The sequence below is a fragment of the Sinocyclocheilus grahami genome, unplaced genomic scaffold (assembly GCF_001515645.1).
Source record: "Sinocyclocheilus grahami isolate Dianchi unplaced genomic scaffold, SAMN03320097.WGS_v1.1 scaffold58.1, whole genome shotgun sequence".
In the NCBI taxonomy this organism is placed as follows: domain Eukaryota; kingdom Metazoa; phylum Chordata; class Actinopteri; order Cypriniformes; family Cyprinidae; genus Sinocyclocheilus; species Sinocyclocheilus grahami.
The window spans coordinates 2990936-3011077 of record NW_015505237.1 but is presented as its reverse complement, the minus strand read 5'-3'; the positions used below and the strand labels follow the sequence as shown (position 1 = coordinate 3011077).

The 20142-nt window shown below is 36.6% G+C and overlaps 1 protein-coding gene across 1 annotated transcript in view; it reads right to left on the bottom strand.

Moving 5' to 3' along the window:
• The window catches only part of LOC107584338 (adenylate cyclase type 2), an 86578-nt gene that overhangs the window by 62818 nt on the left and 3618 nt on the right, over positions 1-20142 (bottom strand). Inside the window, exon 2 of the mRNA XM_016270915.1 lies at positions 8705-8902. Within this exon, the coding sequence (XP_016126401.1) occupies positions 8705-8902 (198 nt within the window). The remainder of the gene's footprint in view (positions 1-8704; positions 8903-20142) is intronic.

Below are 20142 nucleotides of genomic sequence, written 5' to 3'. Positions count from 1 at the left end.
ATGCAGAATAAGGTATTATGTGCTTTATAAGTACTAATAAACAGCCAATATGCTAGTAATATGCATGCTAATAAGCAACTAGTTAATAGTGAGAATTGGTCCTTAAAATAAAGTATTACCATTATATTATAGTTACTTAGTTGTTGCTAATAAACTTTTAAGACTTCTGAAATAACATCTGTTATCACTGGCTAACCTGTGTGCTAACATAATTCATGCTGACATTTATCACGATAGCGAAGCTGTTAAATAACAAATGGGTATTAATATGCAGGACCGTTGCTAAGGGGGGGGAAGCGATAAATTGTACAAGAGGGCCAGAAAACCTGGTGATGCCACTGCCCACATTTACATATTAAAGGGATAGTTCAACCCTTCTTTCTTCAGTTTCTTTCTTCTGTTGAAGACAAAAGAAGAATTTTGAAGAATGTGGTAGTTGATGGTAGCCACTGACTTCCATAGTCATTTTTTCAATATATGGAAGTCAATGGCTACAGTCAACTGTTTTTATTCTAACATTTTTCAAAATGTCTTCTTTTGTGTTCAACAGCTGAAAGAAACTCATACAGGTATGGAATGACAAGAGGACGAGTAAATAATGACAGAATTAAAATTTTGGGGTGAACCACCCCTTTAATATGTAAATGAGGGCAGTATTATGTTGATGAGCTCATGGTTGTGACATTATGATTACATGTTTTTCTAGCTTAGTTTCTACAAATGGAGTTTTGCACACTGCCAACACTCATATATTTCAAAAGAACAAGAAAAAAGCGGTTTTGCACAATATGTCCCCTTTAAATGATCTGTAGTCTTTTAGTTAGTGCCACACTGCAGGTTTCATCAGGTTTTCTACGCTTCAACGATGTAATACGCTTATAACTATTCCAAAACTTGTGTTTTATATTTTTGTACACTGAGTGCTGTTTTTGTGTGTGTGTGAGCGAGGGCTCAATATAGCACTGGAGGAATGGCAGATAGGGCACTGGACAGCAGCAAAGCCTAATGGATTTCTGGCTTGGTCAACCTCACAGACCACACATACACACACACACACACACTGCCAAAAAACAAACAGATTGCAGGGCAGTGATTTTTCTTGAGCCTTATCGATCGCCATTTTCACTCTGTCCGCCAGAGAGGAGGATTAGAGAAATCGTCAGGAATGGTTACATTTGGCTTGTGAAGGAGAGAGAATCCCCTTGTAGACAGAACGCTCCACTGGGCTCCGGGCCAAGGGGCGTCTCGCACTTTCACCTCGGATTGGACAGATAGCTTGTGTTTTCGCTAAAGTTTTGAAGTGTTGGAGTTCAGTCTCAAGAACTGGCAAGGTTAAATGCTTAATCTCTCCAATGAACGGATTACTTGCCAGTTCCATGCCTGCTTAAAGTTCTGGTCTATCGGCTAGCAGGATTAAGACTGGCAGTTCAATTCAGTGGTCTTATTCTACATCAGACCAGGTTATACGGCACTGAATCCTAAATATTTTGTCTTTGTCTGACCTCTGGCTCCCAGTACATGTATGGGAACTAGAGTCATGAAGAAATCAAGCATGACACAGCATTACACTGATAGATCAAGTGAACATAGAGTTAGTTATGTCTATATATATTTGGACACTGACACAATTTTCATAATTCCGGCTCTGTATGCCACCAGAAAAGAATAAAAATAAATAAACAATAAATCAATCAAGATGAAATTGAAGTGCAGACTTTAAGCTTTAATTCAAAGGGGTTGAACAAAATATAGCATAAAATGCTTAGGAATTGCAACCATTTTTTTACACAGTCCCCCCATTTTCAGGGGCTCAAATGTAATTGGACAAATAAATATAATCGCAAATAAAAAATATATATTTTGTTGAGAATTCTTTGCAGGCAATGACTGCCCACGAGTCTGGAACTCAGACATCCCCAGAGACTGGGTTTCCTCCTTTGTGATGCTTTGCCAGGCCTTTACTGCAGCTGACTTCAGTTGTTGTGTGTTTGTGGGTCTTTCTGCCTTTAGTTTTGTCTTCAGAAAGTAAAATGCATGCTCGGTCGGGTTGAGATCAGGAGATTGACTTGGCCATTGCAGGATATTACACTTTTTTACCTTCAAAAACTCCTAGGTTGCTTTTGCTGTATATTTTGGGTCATCGTTCATTTGTACTATGAAGTGCCGTCCAATCAACTTTGCTGCATTTGACTGAATCTGGGCAGACAGTATATACCTATACACTTCAGAATTCATCCGGCTGCTTCTGTCTTCTGTCACGTCATCAATAAACACCAGTAACCCAGTGCCACTGGAAGCCATGTATGCTCATGCTATCACACTGCTCCACCATGTTTCACAGATGATTTTGTATGCTTTGGATCATGAGCTGTTCCAAGCCTGCTCCATACTTTTTTCTTCCCGTCATTCTGGTACAGGTTGATCTTAATTTCAGCCGTCTAAAGAATGCTTTTCCAGAAGTGGTCTGGCTTTTTTAGATGTTTTTTGGCAAAGTCTAATCTGGACTTGTTTGGACCTTGTGGTGAACCCTCTTGGTTGTAGACTTTGACCGTGACACGTCTACCTCCTGGAGAGTCTTCTTCACTTGGCTGGATGTTGTGAAAGGGTTTTACTTTACCATGGAGAGGATTCTCCGATCATCCACCACTGTTGTCCTCCGTGGACGTCTAGGCCTTTTTATGTTGCTGAGCTCACCAGTGCGTTCTTTTTTTTCTCAGAATGTACCAAACTGTTGATTTGGCCACGCCTAATGTTCCTGCTATCTCTCTAATGGATTTTTGTTGTTTTTGAAGCCTAACAATAGTCTGTTTCACTTGTATGGAGAGTTCCTTTGACTGCATGATGTGGGTTCACAGCAACAGCTTCCAAATGCAAATGGCACACTTAGAATCAACTCCAGGCCTTTTACCTGCTTAATTGCTGTAGAAATAACGAAGGAATAGCCCATATCTGTCTATGAAACAGCTTTTGAGTAAATTGTCCAATTACTTATGGTCCCTTGAAAAAGGGGGAGGTACATATTAAAGAGCTGTAACTCCTCAATCTTGATGAGAATACCCTCAAATTAAAGCTCAGAGTGTGCACTTTAACCCATATTCATTATATAACTCTTATATTATATAACTTGAATATGTTTTGGTCAGCAGTTAAAATAATTAAAAAAATGTGCCTGTGTCCAAATATATATGGACCTAACAGTTAAAAGGTGTAAATTAAAATTTCATGGAGAAATAAATGCTGTAAACAACAAATATTCAAACGAATATGGGTATATTTCTTATTCATTCAACATTATAGCACCTTGTAACAGAGTTTTCAAAATCCTAAAACCTATTTCCAAATTTAGATTGTATTTTGAATGCCAGATTTTCAGTGTGGACTTTTGGATGTCACTGTATCTTTCCATATGGCTCCTTTTTTTTTAGCCAGTCTTTGTGATCATGACTTGTTGGGCTGAGAACAAATAGAGTCACAGCTGGTTTGAGCTCTGTGAAACTCTTAGATCTCATTTGGAGCGGTTTGCCGGTATTAATCAGGTTTGAATTATCACAGGCATGCAGTAGCTGCCAATGAGATTTGCATTGAGGTTTTGACTGTACGTCACAGATTTCTCATTTGCACTAGATGGAAAAATGCTCAGCTGCCCAACTCAAAGCCAGGAATCCAAATATCATTAATCCCATCTGATGATATTTTAAAATATTAACAAGTCTAATTATAATTTAGCTCATTATTAATGTGTCCCTGTAGAGAATCTGATTATTTAAGTTGATAAAAGATTTTATGATCATTTGGTGTCCAAATCTTTAAATACATTTTCAGCTGAACTATTCCTGGATTGAGGTTATTATATACTGTATATATAAAACCTTTTTATATCAGCTATTTCACTTTCATTTAGTTTAACTTGATGTATTAAAATAACTAAAACGAAATTTAATAAAAACCTATATAGACATTAAAAAAAAAAAAACAAGAACTGATAAAAAGCACAAAAAGGCAACAACATAACAAAAATTTTACAAATTAAAATGCAAACAGATGCGCTATGGGTTATTTCTCATTAATCTGAATGATGAGAAATTCAGATGTATATATGCATATATATGTTATCCCTGCATATTTTATGAGTACAGTTTGTAAATACATAATTTGTTTCTACTCACATTACCTTAAATTGCCTTTTTAACATATAATTTCAAGTTTTATCATGATGTTATAGCTATATTGATGTAGAATATTGTGTTAAGATATTATTGCTATAAAACCATCACATAAAATTAGATTGTAACATATGTAAAGCATATTCTTCAAGGGTTGCTAAGGCAACAGATGATAGTAAATACATAAGACACACTTAACAGGTTTGCTTTTTCATAGTGAATAAGATTATTGGGTCTACTGGGATTCTAATGTCTGGTTAACCAGTCTGCACTGCTTTTGTATTAGGAAAGCAAATGGAAATGGAATAATCTGATAATCTGAAAGCCTTCCATTAAAAAATAATGATGAAACGTATATCAAACAGTGTTATCATCACATGCAGTCCTAGCACACTTATGGATTTCAGGAATAACTCAAATAAACAGGGTGAATTGAGGATAATTAGCACACAGCATTTAAATTGGTTTTAAATTTAAACTGGTATGACAGAGAACAGCAAATTTACATTAATGACATAAAACTGACATACTACTGATATACTGTATATAACAACATACCGAACTTATTCACATTATTTCAAAACATTTAACTGATATATTTAAGCTGTTTAGCTTAAAATGCAATAAATAAATAAATACAAATAAATAAAAATTAAATGCTTTTATTAATATTATTTTAAGTGTTTTGATTTAGGCCAAACTGTCATTCAACACCATTGTGTTTTACTTATAATAACTAAATAGGACTTTTACCTAAATTTAGCACTCTAAGAAAAAGTGCAAAGCTGTCAATGGTATGGTATCCTAAGGTGCAAAAGCTAAAAGGTACAACTTTTTTTAAATCTTATTAACCCTTAAATGGTATATATTAGTACCTTAAATGTACCAACATTAGTAAAGGTGAAAAAAATTATAATGTGTACTTTATTTGTGTAATTTACAGTGTTACAACCTAAATTTACAACCAGAATTAACCTTAATGCATTAACTGCATTAATTCATGACTGACAGCAGTGGCAGCTGGTGCTTTTCAAATGAGGGGATGCACAGATGCCATCAACGACAAAATGTGTGTTTACATATATTTTTTTATCCCAGTGACTATCTGCAATGCTGCTAAAAGCAGCTTCCCACTTCTCACTACGCGTTTCCCGCACCCTCTTAGAGCAATCACCATTGATTACCAGATTTCACTCAGTTTATCTGAAACAACACAAGGCATTTTCCTTTGCCCTCCTCCTTAAAAAGTATTAAAAAAGTGAATCGAAATCTATTTTTCACCTGTCTGCCACCTTCACTCTCTCATCACTTCATTAGTTCCCCATCATTCTTTTACATCCTTCATAAGGCATTCAATTGGCACGTCTGGCAACACCAAATTGTAGGAAACAAGGCTTCACAAGACTGTGTGTGTTTTCAGAGGTCTTTTCTTCTGATTTGCCCTCAGGCTGATTGGCGTAAGGCGAGTACGGCTGCCTTTTGTTCCTCTGCTGACTCTGAGCTCAATTATGTTCTCTTTCCTGTATAACATACAAAGGCTGCTGGCTTTTCACGGGCATCTCTAATGGAGAACTAATGCTGTGGGTTAATGATGCCTGCATTACAGACATCTGTGAGGAATAGTGAGGGCTTTTCATCTGCAGTAGTAGTACCTCGACCCATGCTGGTGACTCTATAGTTTGGGTGTTTTTCGTTGTAAGTGCTGCAAAGCGACTCCAAGTATACAGCTTGTTAGAGCTCAAGCAATGTGGCCGTCAAATAGCATAACCACAGAGAAAACTGTACTAAGAGCACATTGTGTAGCTTAAAAGGCTAGAGTAAAAACAGGAAATTAAATAGGGCATAGCCTAATAGAGCTCTTTAAGTCTTCAACTACTGTAGACGCAGCTACTGTGCCATTCACTTCCGCTAATAAGCGCACATATGCTACTTCAAGACACATCCAGATACTCTTTGCTAATTAGTACTTTGCTGCAGTACTCTGAGTGCTAATTAGGTGGTAGCTTATTCAGATCGCCTGAACCTGACTAGTTCTTCCCGTCACGTACGCAAAGACGTATTAGCAGGCTTCTCTGAATTTCCTGCATCAGACGACTGGTTCCCTCTAGAGCTAAACCTTCAGTCACAGCATGTGAGCTCAGACTGCACCAAGCTTAGGGAGTACTTTATATGACAGAGAACTGATATAAAGACCGGCGTAGCTGCTCACCACCATATGTGGTGCCTTGGATGCTGGTGTGCTGATGTCTCAACTGTAGCTTCTTAACATAGGTTGAACAGTTTCACCAGTTGGCACCGTTTAGCATGGCTGTAATGCTCCACAATCTACACCAGCACCAAACCAACACTAACCAGCCTGGAGCAGATAAAGGTTCAAGGTTAAGCTGGTTAGCATGGCCCAGATTTTCTATACATAAACTGAACTGTGGCTCATCTAAATATGGACCAACACATAACAGAGTTAAAGGTAATTTACTTCCTTTAGCCCTGTGCCTCTAAAACAAGCCATTAAAAAAACAAACAAAACAAAAGCAATGAAATGCAAAGCAAAGCGAATCAAAAAAGAGAAAAAAACTAAGCAAAGCAAAACCTAGCAAAACAAAACAAAAGCAATGAAACAATGCAATGCAAAACAGAGCAAAAAAAACTAAAGCAAAGCAAAACACAAACAAAAGCAAAACTCAAAAACAACGCAAAGCAAAGAAACAGAGCAAAAAATAAATAAATAAAAGCAAAGCAGAACAGAACAGAAACAAACTAAAGCAAAAAAACAAAAATGAAAAGCAAAGAAAGCAAAGCAAAAAAACAAACAAACAAAAAAAACAACAAAAGCAAAGCAAATCAGGACAAAAATAAAACAAAGGCAAAGAAAAGAAAACACAATTGAAAAAAAATTATTATATTGAGGAAGCACAATCAAATAATGCAACTACAACTTTGGGCCACTCATCAATATGGTATTCATAATCTCACTTCTGATGGAGAAACCTCTCCAGAATAGTGGGATATTTATGGCTAATTTTTTAAAATGGATGTCATGTAGGTGCCACTTAGCTTTTACTGAAGCAGTTCCTAGTAAAATGTTGCCGCCCTTTGATACAGAGCCAATTTGTGTCGTATATGCATATCTCATCATTTCCAGATCACTGAGCCCATCCGAGTTATTAAGTTATTAAGTCATGTCGAGCAAACAGCCTGGATGACTCACGGGCGAGCTACATTTACTCGTGCACGGAACAGCCGATCTCTCCTCCTACAACAGCCAGTGTAATATCATAACTCAAGAGCTGTTTATAAAAGACGACCAAAGCGCAGATGTTTTTGCCATCTTGCTGAGTGGTGGCTGGGCTGATTGCACCTCCTCCTCGCAGAGCGGGAAAAAGAAAAAACAAAGTGTGCGAACAAGCCAAGCAAGTCGGTTTAAAGGTTTATACTCTCATTCCGGTGTAATAATCAAGGAATTTTGCTGTCGTACCATGGGTGCAGCAGGTGCAATGATATTACGCAGCGCCTGAAAATAGTCCCCAGCATGCTCCCTGTGCAAGCAGGTGGTCACGTTGGTTATGTTGACAGAAGTTAGCCTATTTTCAGGCACTGCGTAATACCATTGCGCCTGCTGCACCCATGGTACGGCAGCAAAGTTCCTTGATTATTACACCGGAATGAGAGTATAGTTCCTAGCCATATCGGCCAGGAAAATCGCAATTTTAATTTTCCGTCAGTCTTAGTACACGTTGTAACTACAGAGAAGTGGCAAGGAAATATACTCTCATTCCAGCGTAATAATCAAGGAACTTTGCTGCCGTATCATGGGTGCAGCAGGTGCAGTGATATTACGCAGCACCTGAAAATATTTCCCAGCACGCTCCCTGTGCAAGCAGGTGGTCACGTTGGTTATGTTAACAGAAGTTGGCATATTTTCAGGCGCTGCATAATATCATTGCGCCTGCTCCACCCATGGTACGGCAGCAAAGTTCCTTGATTATTACACCGGAATGAGAGCCAGGAAAATCGCAATTTTAATTTTCCGTCAGTCTTAGTACACGTTGTAACTACAGAGAAGCCAAGTTTTAAATAGGAAAAAATACCAGATTCGTTTTATGGATGCAGAGGCGGACAGAAATAGCGCCAATTGTCATAATTACTCTAAGACATGCATTTATGTTGAGACTGTGTCACAGTCATTAGCCAGAATCATGTGTTAAGCGGAGTTCAATGAGAATGATTCAGTGCGCAGAACAGCTCGCACACTAAAATTCATGAATTACTGTGCAAATGACTGGAGGAAAATGACACCGCGTTAAGTGAATATCTGCATGATTGTGCAGCGCTTTCCATCCGAGTAATTTACTTGCACATCTACATATATAAATCGCACTGACGCAAGTCGTGTTTTATGCATGCCGAATACTTAATTCTGAGCACTTCGGTGTGACAAAAAGGTACATTAAAAAGTGATAGCCGTACAGGTCGAAGGCAGTCACTGAAGAACAATTGCACAGAAATGGAGAGCGATGAAAGTGCTGTCACTCAAGTCTCACCTGGTCCCATGGACAGATGATCCCACCGAAGAACATGAAGAGGTAACCCATGGCAACCAGACAGCCCCAGATGAGCAGGGAGAAGAGGCGGAGAAGCCTTTTGAAGACCGACTCAATGCAGACGAGGATGAAGATGGTGAGAAAAATGGCCAGAGTTGTGGGCACAGTCATGATGAAGGCCATGTGTTCCTCCATGGTCTGTGGAAACATAATGACAGTTCACGGCTCAGCTGATGAAGAAGAGGACTGTCTACTGAGACACGGTGGAAAAGAACAGACAAGGCATATTCGCTTGCACATTTAGAGCTGGATTAAACACAAAGAAGAACTGAAAGACGGACTCTTCTATGAGTCAATGACAAAATAGTGAAACTCTAATAGTCCTAACCTCAGACTCTGAAACAGAGTTCAGTCTATTCTGTCCAAACTTTTCCATTAGCATACTGTGTTCTGTCAAATTGTGACAGTTGTGTTTTTACTGTTGAATTATTAATATGGACAATTAACATTTGAAAAACACTCAAAATGTTAGTGCAGTATAGTGTTATATTGGGTTTGTGCTCATAAAATGTAATCAAATCAATTAATGTACATTAAAATCAACATTTGCAACCCATTTCACTTCCATAATGTGGCATATTTGAGTGAAACAGGATATGCAATGAAAAATGTGAACCGGACAAACTGATTTATTGAAAATAAATATTTGTGGTCACTTAAATGTTTTTTAATGTTAAAGTCTCTTACGCTCACCAAGGATGTATTTATTTGATCAAAAATGCAGTAAAAACAGTAATATTGTGAAATATTATTACAATTTAAGATTAACTCTTTTCTTTAAAACACTTTTATTGTATTTGAATATATGTATATTACTGTTCAAAAATTTGGGGTCGGTCGGTTTATGTTTTTTTTTTATGTTCTCACCAATGCTGCATTTAATTTGCTCAAAACACAGTAAAAACAGTAATTTTGTAAAATATTATTACAATTTAAGATGACCTCTTAATTAAAATAACTGCTTTGCATTTGAATATATGTCCACTGCTGTTCAAAAATTTGGGGTCAGTAACGTTTATGTAATTTGTTTTTCATTTTTAATGTTCTCACCAATGCTGCATTTAATTTGGTCAAAAGCCCAGTAAAAACAGTAATATTGTGAAATATTATTACAATTTAAAGTAACTGTCTTCTATTGTAATATATTTTAAAATATAATTTATTCCTGTGATACAAAGTTGAGTTTTCAGCATCATTACTCCAGTCTTCAGTGTCACATGATCCTTCAGATATCATAATAATATACTGATTTGCCGCTCAAGAAACATTTCTGATTATTATCAATGTTGAAAACAGTTGTGCTTCTTAATATTTGAGTGGAAATCAGGATTCTTTGATGAATAGAAAGTTCAAAATAATAGCATTTATTTGAAATAATAATCTTTGGTAACATTATAAATGTCTTTACTATCACTTTCAGTCGATTTAATGCATCCTTGCTGAATTAATTTCTTTCAGAAAAATCTTACTGACCACTTTTATAGTGTTTCTGTTTTGTTTTGGAGGCTTTAATATCTACAATAGTCTGTAATAAATACAACTGCATGGAAAGGAGCGATCAGCAAATTCTTTTCAATTTCTTCTTTTGAATTTCACCGGCTTACGAAGTAGGTAATACTGATTTGAAATGATATGAGGTTGAGTAAATGATATATTTTTGGTAGGACAATCCATTTAAAAAAGTAAATATGATCCATTTAGTTTCACGCGGACTTTAAAGAGGCAAACTGTGACCTTTCATAAAGTCTATTTCTGCCTGAAGCTCTCGTCACTATTCGGTAATTCTCTGATTGACTGTGCAAGAGTGTGAGGGACTCAGTCTAGACTTCCAGTCACACACTCGCAGACTGTTCATCTACTGCAGACAGAGACAGAAATAGACTGAGCTGTGGCAGGAGGGGACAGTCAGAAGAGAGATTTTTAATAACTACATTATAGCTACATTATCTGTGCCGATTTATTGCAGATGACTCATGACACATGCCATGGAGGGTTTATTACTGTTTGAATTGAACAAAGACAACTTCATCCTCTGGCCATCATTAAAGCTTTAAAAAAAAATATAAAAAAAAATCACAAATTAATTACAACCACGCAATTCAGTTCGGGTAGTAATTATTTATATGAGGTGTGTGCGTGTGTGACTTGTACGGGTGCTGTAGATGTGGGTAATGATCGGTTCGGATGACTGTGTGTTTTGTGAATGATGAGAGAGCATTGAGCTGGCAAACTAACAGTAATATAATGCCTGTACCACAGTATGACTCACCAGCCATTAGAGGAGACACCCCAGGGAGTACTACAAATTCAAGGGAACTCTGGCACACAGATCGAATCTCAATGAACTCTTGGGGAACACATCTTTTCTGTTTCCATTAGCCACAGACAGACAGAGAAGTGCCCACACCTGCTCCGCTTTTTCACGCACTGAAATAACTCAACATTGATTATAACTTGATATTAAAAAAAAAAAAAAGTGAAGTGACATGTGGCCAAGTATGGTGACCCATACTCGGAATTAGTGCTCTGCATTTACCCATCCAAAGTTCACACACACAGCAGTGAACACACACAAACCGTGAACACACACCCGGAGCAGTGTGCAGCCATTTATGCTGCGGCGCCCGGGGAGCAGTTGGGGGTTTGGTGCCTTGCTCAAGGGCACCTCAGTCGTGGTATTGAAGGTGGGAGAGAGCGCTGTACATTCACTCCCACCCACCTACAATCCCTGCCGGTACGAGACTCGAACCCACAACCTTTTGGGTTATGAGTCCGACTCTCTAACCATTAGGCCACGACTTCCCATATTGAAAATGAAAGAAAGTTGCTAGAGTGTTGATAGATGGTTGCTAAGACGTTCTGGGTGATTGTTACAGGCTCAAGTCAATAGAGCACTGCAGGGATGATGTATATTTGTAAGCCAAAAACCCAAAAGTTAGTTCACTTTTTAGCTCTTCCGGATTCATTGTCATTTAGACAATTGGTTTTCTGAATGGGATTTTGGTTGAATGCCTGAAATAATGTATGTGGTGAACACAAGCTCAAGATATTTTCACGTTTTATTCCACCATATAAAATAGATTCCACCATATAAAAACACCCTAACTGTAATTCTTTTTAAAGCTTTTACCTGTCTTGAAAAAGGCAGTTACTAACAAGTGGCTAAATGCAACTACAGAGACTGTCATTAAACATCATCACACTGAACAGGTAAACTCATCTACTCGCTAGTCGCTTTGACAGCCTCACCGTTTATATCCGCGCTCTTGTAAATTACTGTAACTCAAACTTTCAGGGAAAATGTTTTTAAAAAAGACAAAGAATTTTTAGAAGCACTGGCATATTTTGTTTGCCAATATTTTGTTGATTTCTGCTTCTGACGATTGTATTTAAGCTTCAAAATTCATAAATGATCATCATGATGAACAAAACATGTAAGAATCATAAACTTTTGTTGGACACATTTTCTGCTTATTTTCTGTAATAATAAAAATAAATAAAGAAAGAACCAGGGTGATGTCAACAAAATATTTTTATTATTAGAAAGGCACATTTAAACTGCATATGAAAACTTCTTACCACACATTCATAATTTGTTTTTATTACTTTTAATTTTCAAATGTACTTTGTGCAGATTTTATTGTGTTTGCCTTGTCACAAACCCAGATTTTTTTTATCTAACAATGTGAAAATCCATGAATAAATCATTATTACATTTAAAACCAAGGTAAACTAAAATTATATATATATATATATATACACACACATACATACATACACACATATATATTTCATTTGCATACATTTTTCAAGAATTACAACAGATGCAGTGTAATTTTGACCATGTTGAACATATTTACCCATAATACATTTCTGGTGAAGTACTTGTTTAAAGGGATACTCCACCCAAATATTCTCTCATCATTTACTCACCATCATGCCATTCAAGAGGATTTTCTTTCTACAGATAAGTGCAAAAGTTTTTTTTAGAAAAATAATCCATCTCTGTGAGTTCACATACAAAGGACCCACAAAGCTGATGCTTCAAAAAGCATGCAATGCAAACTCGATGGTAAACCATACAACCTCAATAGATGAACCAATGTCTTCAAAAGCTATTTTGAATATACTATTGTTTCCAGTGAACTCTAATATGTGCATTTAAATGATTAGTATTTTTCTCACACACAATTTTTGTTTTGCTTTAGAAGACAGTGATTTATCTACTGGGGTTGTACGAGTTATCATTGTGTTCACTTTGTGTTGTTTTTGAAGTGTCGACTTTTGAGGTCCTATACACTTGCTTTATATGGATTCACAGAGGTGGATTATTTGTCTAAAAATCTTCATTCGTGTTCATCTGAAGAAAGACCGTTTGAAGACAGTCATACACATCTAGGACGACATGAAGGAGAGTAAATGATGAGAGAATTTTCATTTTTGTGGTTGATATCCCTTTCACAAGTAGACAACAGTGTCAGGAGACATGAGATGTGACGTGTGACGAACAAGACAAATCAAGGTAAATATCACTTGCTAACAGAATATTTTTTGTGTATAATATCCAATCAAGCTGTAATTTGTCAAATTATAATAAAATGTGAAAGAATTCATCATCAATACAAAAGAGCCTGTCTATTTATTCCAAAAATTTTTTAAATGTAACATCCACCATCGTCATTTCTATCACAGAAAATGCTAAATATCGTTTGAGATGTGATCTCATTTTTTTTTATAGACAGGATAATGTTAATCTACAAAATAATTAATTCTATTTTAATTAATTATGTTCTAAATCCAGGGCCAAATGTGTGCGTAGTTTAAAAACACTCATAAATCTATGTGCATTTCTTGTTTAGCATCTTTGTAAACTGGACACTCTCAGAAAAAAAAGGTACAAAAGCTGTCACTGGGACAGTACCTTTTTAAAAGGGACACTTTTGTACCTTATTTACCCCAAAAGGCTGCATATTAGTACCTTAAAGGTGCTAGCATCATTCATGTCTGCAGCATAAATGGTGCAAGTTATGCACCAAGGGTTGTATTAAGGTTGGTTTAAACCCTCATATATGCAATAATAATGCTTGCCTTAGCAAACACAATTAACAATGTGCACCCGCCTGACATTCCCCTTCCTCTTTCCAGTGCAATTATAATTAAATGTCTACATCAAAGTGTAGATTCACTGCCTACATGATTAGCCTAAAATCCCCATTTTAGGCCCATTCCCATCAGCCCTTCTCCTTCCTGTTCTCCTACTCTCATCACTCTTTCATCCCTCACAGCATGAGTCAGACTTGGCTCCTATCAGTCCCTTTTCTTCACGCTATCAAGGGCCACAGCTCATATAGCCAGCTGATTGTGCATTTGAGCCCATTTAAATCCATTTAACTCCATTTTGCAGGGGCCACAAAGGCATGGAGACTCACACATTGGGGTGCTTTGTTACAGCGCTATCCCTTCCACAGGCACTTCCTGTTCAATTGTCTGAGCATTTGAATTTAATGTGAGTTTGTGTGTTTACTGTGGTTTTGCAGCCCTGCAGACTTGCTGATGGGACAAAAATGTAAAACATGCCACTCACCGTCAGCAGAAAGCAAACTTACACCATACCCACACACTCAACTGTCAAAACAGAGCCACATTTTTCATTATCTCACAATTGCAGTACAAAAAAAATAAAGGAGAAAGAAAAGAAAACCGATTCTTGTATTGAATTTTGCAATGTGCGTATATAATTCCACTGCTGGGCACCTGTAATTTTTGGAACGGTACGGAGTCATGCATTTTTTATACTCTTATTATTCTTCCAAAGTACTGACAGACACTTATCTCACACAAGCATCTATTACAGCTCATCAGTTCCATATCCATATTTACACTCAGCTTTAAAATAAAAGAAAGCTACAGTGGCAACAAAAGATTTGGATAAACCTGCCATACTTTCAAGCATATTTCTCCCAAAAAATGAAAATTCGCAGATGTAGATGAGTTTATTTCTTCATCAGAACAGATTTGTGGAAATGTAGCATTTTACATCACTTGCTCACCAAAGGATCCTCTGCCGTGAATGGGTGCCGTCAGAATGAGAGTCCAAACAGCTGATAAAAACATCACAATAATTCACAAGTAATCCACACAACTCCAGTCCATCACATCTTGTTAAATGAAAAGATGCACGTTTGTTAGAAACAAATCCATCATTAAGAAGTTTTAACTTTAAACTGCTATATGGCCCATAGTCCATAATTCAAAATACCGCTTCCTCCAGTGAAAAAGTGCATCTCCTGTTGTCCTTTCACATCAATATCCATGGAGTAATTTGTTTAGAACTGTTTTCGGACTGCTTTTGCTTGTAAACGGTGCTTGATCTGTGCATATTTCTCTGCTTATTTAGGCAAGATGAATTTTCATTGGAGAAAGGAATAGTATTAGCAAGAAGAAATGGTTTGAAGTTAAAAACGCATCAAAGGCGGATTTGTTTCTTACAAACATGCTAATTTTTACTTCATTAGCAGTCATTAGAGTATTAGTAGACTGTCTGCTAACACTTCTAACACTTTATTTTAATGGGTCCACAACATACGGACTATAAGAAACTTTGCAAGTATATGTCAATTTATTTTACTAACCCTAAACCTAACCTAACAGTCTACTCTGAGAGTTAGTAGACATGTAGTTGCAAATTAATTCAGAATTAGTTGACATGTAGTTGCAAAGTTACTTATAGTTAGCAGAATGTCTAAAGAGGACTATTATAATAAAGTGTAACCAATTATTGTGATGTTTTTATCAGCTGTTTGGGCTCTCATTCTGACGGCACCCATTCACTGCTGAGCAAATTATGTAATGCTACATTTTTCCAAATTTGTTGTTGATTATGAAACTAACTATCTACATCTTGGATGGCCTGAGGGTGAGTACATTTTAATTTTTGGGTAAAATATTCCTTTTAAAATGTATGAAAGCTGCTTTGTTATTTCTTTTATTTTGAAAGAAATCAATTACATGACAGTTTTTTGTGTGGATCTGTTATTTTTTTATTTAAAAAAATACAGATGCGCATAGCTGCAATTTATTAATAAAAATTTAACTTAAAAATAGTAGCATTTTAAAATGAATTACAAAAATGATTGACAAAGAAATCCTTATTAAGCAGTTTGGCAAAATGATTATTTCTTAGAAAAATAAGTTAAAGAGTTTTTAACAAAACTGTTACACTTTTAATATTTGAAAAAGAAAAAAAAAGTCCACCAAATCAATGTTATGTGGTTTGATCAACAATGTTATGTGGTCCAATAAACACATAGAAATAGGCATCGGAGGAAAAAAATAAGAAAAAAAGGTTCTATAGACAGGACTCATATAGAACCTCATTATTGTTTGTCAAGGTCAATAAGCTTCTTACAATCAGATCATTTGACCTTTTTATGACAAGGCTAGGTTAGTTTAGATTGTAAAATGTCATGTGGTACAATCCCCAAAATTTTATTCAAAATATATTTAAAAATATGCTTTTGAAAATGATTTAGATGCATACTCTTGTATCTAATAAAGGTGTAAGAAAAGACATTCCTTAGCTTGATGCATTAAATTCAAACATTCCTTGAAAATGGTATGAAAGCTACTTTCTAGTCATCAAGCACTAAGGAATCAGCACATCGTTTAAAATGACCGTAAGACCTATAAGCAAAGCCAAAATGGCAATGAAAAGCATAATTTGTTGCAGATGCCACTTGGTGTGTGGTTTTGTTCTTAATGCAATGACATTCATGCATTTCAACGAGTGGCTTAAGTGTCCTAATACTTTCTGGTGATGTCAGAAACCACTGTTTCATGTAATAACCTCTTAATCGGGCTCCTTAACTTTCCTGCACAGGGTGACTGTGATATACGGCAGCACTTTAAAATCTATTTGGTTTGCAAAAAAGTGCATTAAACCATAGCACAAGTACAAATGACATGCTCATCTCACACTGCATTTCTAATTAACTCAGCCAAGCAGAGGCCAACACATTTTTACAGATGCTATGGAGTGTGTCAGCGACCAAATTCAATCAAAGGCACTATAAGCGAATCTTAATGATCGCATTAGCTGGTAAGATCAGCTCAGTGTGATGCTGTCATCTCCATAACTCATCTCATTGATCAACCTGAATGTTCGCTTCATCCCAGTCCACGTTATCATATTTCTGCAGTGTAGGCATCAGGTTTTTAACATTACCCCACCCTGATCTCACCCAAATCCTCCTTGAAAACTCCCAATGACACGCTACACAAATGATCTTGAGCTGCAACTGAATGGGAGGTTTCTCTTTATGCACCGACTAAATGGATTGTTGATCAGGAATGTGTTCATGAGCTTGTTTGTGTTTGCTGTTGTAACTGAAGCATCGAGACGATGTGGCTCTGTGGCTCATGTCCAAATAGTCTGTTCCAAGATTTGGCTCTCAGTGTAATTTGAAGAGGTTAGAATGGGAAGGAGTGCAGCCATTAGAAATTAAATCTCGCTGGTAAGAGGCTTATCATCAGCATTAGAGAAAAATCTGTCCATTTTTGCCTCACCATTATTGATTAAGATGGTATCAAGTGTATTACATAACACATAAATGATTGCCTGATGGGCTATTATTCATTTTAGTTAAGAAGTTGCCCATTAGAAGATGCTTTTTAAGTGAACAACTGAATCAAACTATATAGTTCCTACGTCAAAAGCACAATTCTAGTAGTGTGTCCTCAAACCATGTGGCTTGTTGAGGAGAGTGGCTTGTTTTCTCAATTTTCATTTGGAGAGTCATAAAACTGGCAAAATAAATACATAAATAAATAATTGGGAACACCTTAGTAAATGTATAGCAACACTACTCTTGCACAAGTAAGCACCAATCACATTTTCTTCAAAAACTGCACAAATATAAGTGTTTAAATCTAAAGTCAATAAATGTATGTTTACTTTGTTACTGTATTAAGTACTTTTTCAAGAATCTGTAATTTATTTTGGGATACTTTTACTAAATACTATATGGTATATTTTGTTATTTTCACTTGTTTGCATTGTATTTGAATTATCAGTAACGTAAACTGATATATTAATATTGTTTTGTATCATTTTATCATTGATTTGTATCAGTATCATTGAAAATTATCATTGAACTTTTACTGGATATCTGTACTTATTCTCAGGACCTGATTTGTGTACTCCGTCTACCACTGATAATAATTAAATTCAATATAACTAAAGTTGTGTTAATAAAATCTCAAGGTTTTGAAAATGTGTGCAATGGCCATTTCTTTTCACACCAATATACATGTTTTTCTTTTCTTTTCAGTTTTTTTGTTGAAAAAAAGGAAAAGCTCCTTTAATTAACCAGTGCTCTGTCGCTTGCACCTGATTAATGTGGCTTTCCAATCGAGTGAACTTTTGTTCTTGTTTTCAGCCGTGCTATCGCACGACTCCACCAGCACTCCATCAATCTTTAATCTCTCAGGATAGTGCAGCAGCAACACAATCTTTAGACAGGTTTGCTGTGAAAAAACAAGATAAGCCTTCAAAGAGGAGAAGGCAGAACTTCCTGCCCTGAACTGAAACAAAAAGGCAGGACGGACGGAGAAATGACGATAAAGCAAAGTTTGTGTTTCGTGACATTTTTCGGCCCCATTAGCCAGCCTGTGTAAAACAGATGGCTATTTCCAAGATAAGAGCCTCAGCGCTTCAAAACAACATACCTGCGGTCAAACCACAGGAGCATGATGGGAGCTGTGTCACCACACACACACAAAAGCTCTGCATAAATGAAGGATGCGAGTCCCCGCGCGGGGCAGTAAATGTTACCGTCTGAAAGAATGGGGTCTAGGGATGGTCACAAACGGCTGACTAATTGATAAGCGAAGTCAATGAACTGAGATTTGTTCTGTTTTGGTGGCAATGCTTTAATTAGCAAGCTGACAGTGTTCTGGGTTTAAGCCGATGGGGGCCTTCAGTCTGCACTTTTGACCTCCAAAAACTCTGCCATGGACTGAGCTATCAATTCTCTTAAAACAGGTGATTATTTGATCATGATACAGTAGGTGATCTTTCTCTGGGTTGCTCTTCATTTCGCTAACCTAACCTCTCCCAATTCTAGGGAATTCACAAAATAAAATGCAACCAGATATGAAACAGGTGTGGGCGATATACCGGTATACACGATTAACCGATAGATATTTGTCAACCGGTAGAGATTTTCGACTATGGTCTCTATCGCAGCTACACAATTATATGACATTGCTGTGCTACAAGTTTTTAAGCGTTGCAGTTTAAAAACAAGTGATTTAAAGCCGTTGAAACAATCAGCAGCGAAAGATAACTAATTTCGCTATAAACACCTTAATAACACTATTATCGTTGTGTAGCATTTTGCGACTGGATGCACACATGGCAGTGGTAAAGCGTTTGATGGCAAACAAAATTCCATTAAAACAACTCTCTCTCACCAGTCCTTACTTCGTACTCTCATCAAGCACCATCCAGTAGAGTTTGTCGCAGAGGCATGAATGAAATGTTGCCGAATGAAAGGGAAGAGGAGGACTGTTGCTGGAGAATTTGTATCCGCTGTCGTCTGTTTCCATGTATAGAATGACAATAATTGCACTTGAAAATGAAACACCCAAAACTGTATATGGTACCATAACGAAAATGAATTGCATGCAGATACGTGAAATTCTGGAGGGGACGTAATGACGTGTGCCATTAATCAATCTATGCACTATAACATGTAAAAGGAATATTCTAAAAGCAACTCATGTAAACACCTTAATCATAATATTGTCATATTGAGAGAAAAGTAAATAATTAGATTACTGACGTCCATGTAAACATACTCGCTGTTTCTGAGCGCTGTCAGAGAGGCGCGAGCACGTGAAGATGGGGCTCATAGAATGTAGGAGTATTAAGTAATTTTTGCAACTTTATAGGCCTTGAACGGTTAAATACACACACTTTTAAGTGTAAAAATGCCCGTCTTTGCAAGTATCCTCATAAACACAGTAATTTAAGTCTTGTGAAAGTGAAAGCAAAACAGCTGAGAAAAAACACATGTGTAACAGTATATTGAATCTGGGCAGCTCTTAAAGTGACAGCAGTCTTATATTCCTGCTGTCTGTCATTCATGTTATAAAACAACAAAAGAGAGAAAATCTCTCACTGCTCTTTAAAAAAATCGCTTTTGTAAATTTAATAAGAATATATATTTAATTAACACAATTAAGAATGTGTTTTTATACCTTTGATTACTTTATACAATACATGTATCATTTCTTATTTATTTGTTCTACTGTTTTTTGGTCTGTTGCTAGTAATTAGTTTCTTATTCTTATTTAATTGCTGACTGTTTACTTGT